This window comes from Poecilia formosa, unplaced genomic scaffold (assembly GCF_000485575.1).
Source record: "Poecilia formosa unplaced genomic scaffold, Poecilia_formosa-5.1.2 Scaffold63, whole genome shotgun sequence".
Taxonomy (NCBI): Eukaryota; Metazoa; Chordata; class Actinopteri; order Cyprinodontiformes; family Poeciliidae; genus Poecilia; species Poecilia formosa.
Genome location: NW_006800002.1, coordinates 2,562,483 through 2,571,641, shown reverse-complemented (window position 1 = coordinate 2,571,641; position 9,159 = coordinate 2,562,483). Strand labels below are relative to the sequence as shown.

General features: G+C 40.6%; 2 protein-coding genes across 2 annotated transcripts in view; one reads left to right on the top strand and one right to left on the bottom strand.

Annotated features, from left to right (window-relative positions):
- LOC103139688 (extracellular calcium-sensing receptor-like) overlaps window positions 1-2,895 on the bottom strand; it is an 8,518-nt gene extending 5,623 nt beyond the window's left edge. Inside the window, exons 1-7 of the mRNA XM_016672582.1 lie at window positions 2,431-2,895; window positions 2,064-2,353; window positions 1,663-1,958; window positions 1,021-1,226; window positions 670-898; window positions 438-581; window positions 7-368 (exon numbers count right to left, since the gene is read on the bottom strand). Coding sequence (XP_016528068.1) covers window positions 7-368; window positions 438-581; window positions 670-898; window positions 1,021-1,226; window positions 1,663-1,958; window positions 2,064-2,353; window positions 2,431-2,748 — 1,845 coding nt within the window. The 5' untranslated portion in view covers window positions 2,749-2,895. The remainder of the gene's footprint in view (window positions 1-6; window positions 369-437; window positions 582-669; window positions 899-1,020; window positions 1,227-1,662; window positions 1,959-2,063; window positions 2,354-2,430) is intronic.
- A 2,173-nt stretch (window positions 2,896-5,068) lies between these two features.
- LOC103139679 (extracellular calcium-sensing receptor-like) lies at window positions 5,069-9,118 on the top strand. Its single transcript, XM_007554451.2, has 9 exons — window positions 5,069-5,326; window positions 5,406-5,700; window positions 5,811-5,897; window positions 6,042-6,311; window positions 6,403-6,603; window positions 6,690-6,965; window positions 7,145-7,372; window positions 7,478-7,601; window positions 7,835-9,118. The coding sequence occupies exons 1-9, from the start codon at window positions 5,088-5,090 to the stop codon at window positions 8,746-8,748; spliced, it is 2,634 nt and encodes an 877-aa protein (XP_007554513.2). The 5' UTR covers window positions 5,069-5,087; the 3' UTR covers window positions 8,749-9,118.
- Window positions 9,119-9,159: the final 41 nt, after the last annotated feature.

Sequence of the window (9,159 nt, the reverse complement as noted above, 5' to 3'; positions counted from 1 at the left end):
TATAGTTTTGCCAAGAACACAGGAGATACAGAGAACAAATGTGATGCCAAACGCTGTGTGCCGCAGCATGCAGGACCACTCAGAGGGGGCTCCAATGAAAGTTAGTGAACATAAGAAACACAGAGTCAGAGAGAAGAGCAGCAGGAAGCTCAGCTCAGAGTTGTTGGCTCTGACAATTGGAGTTGTTCTGTGATGGAAGAAAATTACTGCTGTGATGATGGCCAGACAGGCTCCACTGATGGAGAATATTTCTAGAATTTTTCCCAGGACTTCATCAAAAGAGAGGAACTCCACAGCTTTGGGGAAACAAGCAGTGTTGACTGAATTAGGCCAGAATTCACTGGGGCATAGAATGCAATCTGGAGCATCTATGAATAAAAACATATTTTTTAGAACAAATGAATATCAAGACAAACACTAAAAGCATTAGATTCTACCTGTCATATTACTGATCTCTCCTTCAGGACATGGTATACAGTCATAGCAGCAGATTGGTTTTCCTTTCTGCAACACTTTTCGAGTTCCTGGATGACAACTCTCTGAGCAAACGGACACTGGTACCTTCCAGACAATGAGACAAGGAAAAACAAATAACTGATGTTAGAATGGGAATATGACTCAAATCACTCCTTCCACAAGTTTTCAGCTATAAAAGTATTTTTCCTTGACCCATTACTTGCACTCTTCCTTCCACCCAGGTTAAGTTCTTGTAAATGTGAAACTCCTGGCCTTTGGGCAGTGATGCATCATAGTATCCCACAGTTATCAGCTCATTGACTCCACTCACAGTCTTCTGCCAGTTGACCAGTTCATAAAAGGCTAGAGGATCTCCTTTAGCATCAAACGATACATGATAGCCATTCTGGGAAAAGTTGATTTTCTTTAATTCAGTGAAAATCTGTGATGCACGAAAAGAACAGAGAGAAAAATTAATCTGTGATAGCTGACGTTGTTAGTGTCTGCCATATCAAAAGCTTTCAAATGAAATATTAGTGGGATTCAGTTTTAATTTAAACTGACCTGTTTTGGCTCCAGTCTGATGTGTTTGTCACACTGAGTGGTTGACTTTTTTTCCTGACACACTGCGTTGTGAATAGCGTGAGCTATGGCATAAACAGCTTTGTACACCATGTTGGTGATTCTGTACTTGGACGTTTCAGTATAGAGATTATTTAGAGATTTTAGGTCTTCAGTTCCATCACAAAGTTTGCCCTTTACTGTTGCACCTAAAAATGTAGCCAGAAGTAGTTATCGTGAAAGAAATTCCTAATTTTCTTGGGTTCGATGTTTTTTCACGACATACCACACAAGTTCATGACTCTAAACTAAGTAACAACTGGACATATTTATTGTTTCCATGTACACAATCAAAATTATAAAATTAGAGAGTAAATACAATAAGAAAACAATTGGTAATTGATAGTAGTTAAACTTGTTGTACTCTTCGGTTCTTGGCAAAGTTTGGATTCCATAATAAAAAATCTAAAAGGCCAATGGGCAAACAGGATAAGGGCATTGAATATTAACTCAAATCATGATTAAATTCATTACACATATTGTTTGTTCAAGTATTTGTTAAGATAAGTACATAAATGCTAATTTTTTTGATTTCTGATGCAACCACACATGTTTATATATTGATATTGATGGTTAAATTCTCACTTTTAGTCAGGCTACAGTTGAATGCATCCTCCCAGAATTCAGTAAGAACTGGAGAGGCAGTCACTTCAGACGGAGAGAGATCCAGCAGGAAGTCTCTCAGGCCTGGGATGACAGATTGCTGAATGGCAACTCCGATGGCTCCTGCACAGAAACTGAATCTCATCAAGAGTGGGTCTGTTACCCAAGACTCACTCCCGATCCACTGACGGGGTGGAGGAGGATTTTGGGCCAGCTCCTCTAAGAGAAATTTCATATCGCCAGCAGCTGCAAATGCGACAACAACCACCGCTGTTGACCTGAAGAAAAAAAAAACAAAATTTACAACACAACTTTTCTTTACTATCTGCAAAAAGAGTCAACATTAAAACAAAACACACAACAAGTGCTAAAAATGCTGAGACCTGCGGATGGCATCAGCTACTCTTCGAATCTTGCTGGTTGGATCGGTCCGATAGAAAGACTCAATGTACTCCACACAGATCCCCTCTCTGAGTGCTACTTCAAGAAAAGATGCCATGCCGTTGTTTCCATAATCTGAGGCCGAGTGGACGGCGCCTATCCAAGTCCAACCAAAGTGTTTCACCAGCTTGGCCAGCGCATCGGCTTGAAACTGGTCACTGGGGATTGTCCTGAAAAATGTTGGGTACTGATCTTTATCTGACAGGCAGGCACAAGTGGCAAAGTGACTCACCTACCGCAAGAAAAGCCAGTGTTAACCCTTTTTAAGCATTTGAGCTGAAGTTGCTACGTTTAGTAAAGTCTACTTACCAGAGGTATGTTGAAGGGCCCCAAAATACGAGACATACTAATGGATGGGGTAGAACCAGACTCACCAACAACAGCCATTACTACACCAGACGAAGAACAGTTATCGCCTGTCTCAAACATAGAATCTTGCCCATTTGACAGGTGAAATGCTGCATGCATGGCCATGGGCACAGAGGCGCATGAATCGTGGATCTGATAACCAAGTTTGACTCCTGGGAGTAGCTCTGTGCTGTTGTTGATCTCCTCGATTGCAAAGATCATTGTGCGAGAGAAGCGCAGTTCTCGGCTGTTGATGCTGAACAGAGGCATTTCAGACATTTACATTACATTTACAACATGTCATTGTTGAATCTAACATAGAGTCAGTGTTTGCCAGCAGCTGAATATCTACCCTTTGTAGGACATCTGCAAAGGGTAGATATTCTACATATCAGGCATAATGAGTTGTTTCAACAAATAAAATTGTTGGTTATCTGCATGACAGATTAAACCTCTAAAGTTAAAATAAATTGGGTAATCATATAAAGATATAGTGGTTTCATACTATAGGCAAATAAGTTACTAAACTTCAAATTCTTACAGCTAATAATTAGAACAACTAATAAAAAACATTCATGCCACATTGTAGACAAGATAACAACTTTGCAACAATAAACAGCATTGTTCTAAACACATATTTGTTCTGACACAGATTACCATTCCCTTCCCTTTTCTCCCCACCACTTCTCATTTTCACTGACCCCCTTGCACAGCTAGGCGGTTCAGGCACAGTGGTGTAGTTGTGAGTCCTGGTGAGCTCCTTGTAGTGAATTGAAAAAGCACCCCCAATGACGAAGTCCCCGTTCATTGTGAATGCAGGCAGACGATTTGAACCCTGCAGGCTACATTTTATGGGTGAAGCCAGGGTTCTGGCCCGGTCTGATCCACCCTCAGACAGGCCCAGAGCCAGTCTGAGGCTCACAAGCAACAATGAGATCTCCATCCCTCAGGTGTCTAAGTGTGGGTGTGAGTTTGTTGAGACTGTTTTTATAGCTCACTTATGAAACATCGTCATACTTCAGAAAGAAGATGCCATCACCCAGAGGCCTTTGATTTTAGATCTGACTGGGGCCTAAACAACAATTTCTTTACACATTTGTCCTTTAATTTGATACAGTAATACTATGCTCACATCATTTTGTTAAAAATCATTCATATTAGATTATATAATAGTGATTATTTTCAAACTGTGGATTCATACATGACAAACAGCAAAGTCAAAATAAAAAGTTACAGGTGAGTTCCCAATGTGAATATGACCAAAAAACACAGATTACATTACAATTATGGTTAAAGAATCTAATGGAAAAAGTTTTTAATCAGCAAACCATTGTATGCTGACTTTATCTATTTATTTATGGCCTTTGCAAGTCTAAATATGTAATGTAATAAGTTTCTACCTGGTTGAAAGGACACAAAGTGTTGTTGAAGTCAGTCAAGTGTGTAGACATCTGTTCATAGTTTAACTCTAATGCTGCCATCTGGTGGACATTAATAATATTTTTAAAATCTAGGGAAACAGAAAGCCATCTTACAGTAAGAAATACCCATTAAAATTTCACATTTTATCGTTTAAAAATGTTACTGTTCTGTGGTTTTACTGCAAGGACAAAATTGAAAATGTAAGTTCCATGTAGAGTGCTTTGTGGTGGGTGTCCTTTGCTTTGCTATGCATAATTCATAATGCCAAAAAAATCACTTATTCAGAATATCTCTGTAGGCCACGAATAAACAAAACTTATTGTTGCATAACAAACAATTCTGAAAATTTGTGATTCAGATAAATTTACCAAGTTGGGGTACCACTTGATAGTAATACCCAACTACATCAGTCTCGGGTATTGTCTACCCATGCCTACCTGATAAGGCCCAGGTATTAAAATAACAACAGATGGAAGGTTAAGTCCAACATTGGTGTTCTTCAAGCAGCAAGAAACTATACATGGAAAAACACAAACAACTACACTTCAATATTCAGAAATTTATTGAAAAAATGAAATCAGCCTCACAGTTAAATTTAATTTGAATCAATGAAAAGAAAGTACCATTTCACTCTCATTTACAGTAGTGACCTAATTTAGTATTTTGGGATTCCAAGACTAAAACTGCTTCAATTGGACAGAGGGAAGCGTTTTGCAATTCTAAACAGTCTCTTTTAAGTGCATCTAGTTATGTTGCATTAGTTGTTCTCAGAACTGGAAAATGTTGACTGGATTATGGCCAATTAGAGGAGAGGGCATATCATAAAACACCACCAAGGTCACTCAAGATCAACAAACATCTGAAAACAACTAAAAAAAAAAAGGAAATTTTCAATATTGTAATTTATTGAATGTGGCAGTAAGTTTCACGTTACGTGGAGCTGAGTTTTCTTCATCTTATTCATACCACCATCAGTTAATCTATATATTGAGTTTTAAGAAAGGAAGTAAATATAAGCACTTGCTCAACAAAAGTCAATAACTTAAATCTTAATGTATTGGAAGATTCAATGAACCTCTTAAGATCTCATCTGGCCCTCCTCCTGTTATGATGAAAGCCATCAAGGGAGAGGATGATCCACATAAAATGTCTGTTCGAGGAAGTAAAACACATAGAACTAAGGAGAATATGTAATCATGAAGGGGCCTCTGAAGACATTAATGCCCTTGTTTGTCATATTGATGTTGTTCTTCGACATTGATTATTCACAAGCTTCATCCATTTTGCCATCTTGCACATTGAGAAGACAGTTTCATCTTAATGGCATGCACAAATCCGGTGATGTGATTCTGGGCGGACTGTTTGAAGTTCACTACACTTCTGTATTCCCCGAGCTAACGTTCACCTCAGAGCCAAGTGAGCACATCTGCCAAGGGTAAGCTTCACACTCACCGTGGCTTGTTCACACACTTGTGTTTCCTTCTTGTGTTTTCATGTGGCACTCTATGTGTAAGCTTTGACCCTCCAGGGTTCAGACATGCCATGACCATGGCATTTGCCATTGAGGAAATTAACAAAAACCCAACTCTGCTCCCCAATGTGACTTTGGGATATAGCCTTTATGACAACTGTGCCACATTGGTAATTGGATTCAGTGCGGCGTTGTCACTGGCCAGTGGTCAAGAGGAACAGTTCCTTCCTCAGGAGAAATGTTCAGGAGGTCCTCCAGTCCTCGGCATAGTCGGCGATTCTTTTTCAACGTTTTCCATAGCCACGTCCGATGTGATAGGTTTATTCAGACTTCCCATCGTAAGTTTTCTTTCTGAACTTCCGCTTTGCTAAGAATGTATATTGCATGTACCACATCTTTGTTTGAGGTTTTCTACATAATGAAAATTTAACCTCCTTGTTTCTTTTAGGTGAGTTACTTTGCCACATGTTCTTGCCTAAGTGATCGTCGGAGGTTTCCGTCCTTTTTTAGGACAATCCCAAGTGATACTTTTCAGGTGTGACTGATTTCTAAATGAGATGAGGCGAAATTGCATTAATCTCATACTACATATATTCAGAAGATTAGGCATGAACATTGTACAACTGTGATTTTATGAGAACAAGAAAGCAATGGTATCTCACACGATGTGTCCACTTAGGTGCATGCAATGATTCAGATTTTAAAACGCTTTGGCTGGATGTGGGCTGGTCTGCTGGTCAGTGACGACGACTATGGGCTCCATGTTGCCCAGTCCTTCCAGTCGGAGCTGACTCAATCTGGACTGGGTTGTCTTGCATACACTGAGATTTTACCGTGGGGTGACAACCCATCTGAGCTGCGGAGAATCGTCGAAGGAATGAAGAAATCCACAGCTCGTGTGGTTATCGTGTTTGGCCATCAGATCAATATGATCCAGCTGATGGAAGAGGTATCCCTCTTTCTTTTGTGCTTATTACTTACTGTTTCAGAGGCTAAATACTCTGCATAATTGCATCTTCCCTGCAAAATACACTGTGCAGGTTGTGAAGCAGAACGTGACGGGTCTCCAGTGGATGGCGAGTGAAGCCTGGGCATCAGCGGCTGTGCTCCAAACCCCCCGTCTCATGCCGTACCTGGGAGGCACGCTGGGCATTGCAATCCGTCGAGGAGACATTTTAGGACTTAGAGATTTCCTCCTGAGCACACAGCCTGGCAGTAGCAGCAACAATCAGAACACTATGGTGAGATTCAACTTTGATCTATAATTGCACTGGTATACATTGTTGTCTTTTCTTTTGTCAAGCAGTTTTTTTAATACACTTTCCAGCTAAGGAAGTTTTGGGAACACACATTTCAGTGCAGATTTGCTCCCCCTCCAGCAGACTGGCTAGAAGCCGGGGGAGCATTATGCTCTGGTGAAGAAGATTTGGAGAGTGCGCAGACTGAGTTTCTGGATGTTTCTAACCTCAGGCCTGAATATAACATTTACAAGGCCGTGTATGCTCTGGCACATGCCCTCGATGACATGCTGCAGTGTCAGCCAGGGAGAGGGCCTTTCAGTGGGCACAGCTGTGCCTCTCTGCAAAAACTGGAGGCTTGGCAGGTAGGGCATCAGTTTTCACTAAACCATTGGTATTGAACACCAGATAGTTTTAATTTGACTGAAAGTGTTCTATATTCGAACATTTGTTAGCTTGTGACCGGCGATATCAGAATTTAGAAACAGCAGACAAAAACCAATCTTGATTCCTTGTCACAGTGTTGATCTCTTCACATTTCCAGCTAATGTATTACTTAGAAAAAGTCAACTTTACCATTCCCTTTGGGGATCAAGTGTCATTTGATGAGAACGGTGATGCTCTGCCGATATACGACATCATGAACTGGCTGTGGCTCCCTGACGGTGGAGTTCAAGTACTGAATGTGGGCGTTGTTAAGAAGACAGCCTCTGGTGGTGAAGAACTCATTCTTAATGAAGAAAAAATCTTCTGGAACTTCAACAATAATCAGGTTGCCTTCATTTATTTTATTTGAAGTGCTGCATATAAGTGAGCTAGAATAAATCTGATTAGATGTTTTGTGTGTGTGTGTGTGTGTGTGTGTGTGTGTCTGCAGCCTCCTCGGTCGGTGTGCAGTGAGACCTGTAATCCTGGGACTCGCATGGCGAGGAAGAAGGGGCAACCTGTGTGCTGTTTTGATTGTGTTCCTTGTTCTGAAGGAAAGATTAGTAACAAAACAAGTTGGTATCATGGTTACAGTTGCATTCATATGAGTGAATGATCCCTTTATAGCTGACATAAACACATTGAGAGAATAGAAAGAAAACTGACAAGAAGTCTAAGTCACTTGAGGTTCCTAAAGGTTTCATATTTAATCTAAACACCAGCTCCTCCATTGTGGTATGTTAATGAATCAAAAGTTACATCTTAAATTATGACTAACTGTAAAATCTGTTGTTTTTTTTGTTCTCAGACTCTGTTGAGTGCTTCAGCTGTCCAGAGGATTTCTGGTCCAGCCCCCACCGTGATCACTGCATTCTTAAGACAACAGAGTTCCTCTCCTACCAGGAACCTCTAGGTGTCTGCTTGACGACAGCTTCGTTGCTGGGAACGTGCATCTGCGCTGCGGTTTTAGGGATCTTCACCTATCACCGCAGCACTCCCGTGGTACGCGCAAACAATTCAGAGCTGAGCTTTCTGATTTTGGTGTCACTCAAGCTGTGCTTCCTGTGTTCGCTGCTGTTCATTGGACGACCCAGACTGTGGACATGCCAGCTGAGACACGCAGTGTTTGGGATCAGCTTTGTGCTCTGTGTGTCCTGCATCCTGGTTAAAACCATGGTGGTGCTGGCTGTGTTCAAAGCCTCCAAACCAGGAGGGGGAGCCTATCTTAAGTGGTTTGGTGCTGTGCAGCAAAGAGGAACGGTTTTTGCACTCACATGCGTTCAAGCAGCAATTTGCACTGTTTGGATCGTCTCTGCTTCACCGATGCCACATAAAAACACTCAGTACCACAATGATAAGATTGTTTATGAGTGTGTTGTTGGGTCCACAGTTGGTTTTGCAGTGTTATTGGGGTATATTGGCTTACTGGCAATCATCAGTTTCCTGTTAGCATTCCTGGGAAGGAATCTACCGGACAACTTTAACGAGGCCAAATTCATCACCTTCAGCATGCTGATCTTCTGCGCAGTGTGGGTGGCCTTTGTTCCTGCTTATATCAACTCTCCTGGCAAATACGCAGATGCAGTGGAGGTGTTTGCCATCCTGGCCTCCAGTTTTGGCCTTTTGATGGCGCTGTTTGGACCTAAATGTTACGTAATCTTGCTGAGACCAGAAAGAAACACCAAGAAAGCCATCATGAGTCGAGGAACTGCAAAATGTTAAGATTATTAGTTTCTTATTTTTTCAAAGTCAACCACTCAAAAGAAACACCAGAAATATAGTAGAAGCAAAATTATGATAGCATCTACGTGGGTTGTACATTTTTTCTTGAGATTTTAATATCTGTGGGGGGTATTCATGGAGTAATTAAATATTGTCTATGTTTTGACACATTTTGCAATAATTTGCAGTTATTTTTCAGTTAGTTAAGTTCCCCTCTCTCCAATTATAAAAGCTTCAGAGGCAAATAAGTTTAAATAGATAGTGACGTTTTCTAACAATAATAAAGAAAGCCATCACTGGTAATGGCAAATAATGTGTGTTACTTGTGTATTGTTGAAGCTGCAAATAATTAATTAATAAACTATTTTAAATTGACTGTTTCTTATGTTGAAAATAAATATGCAATGCGCT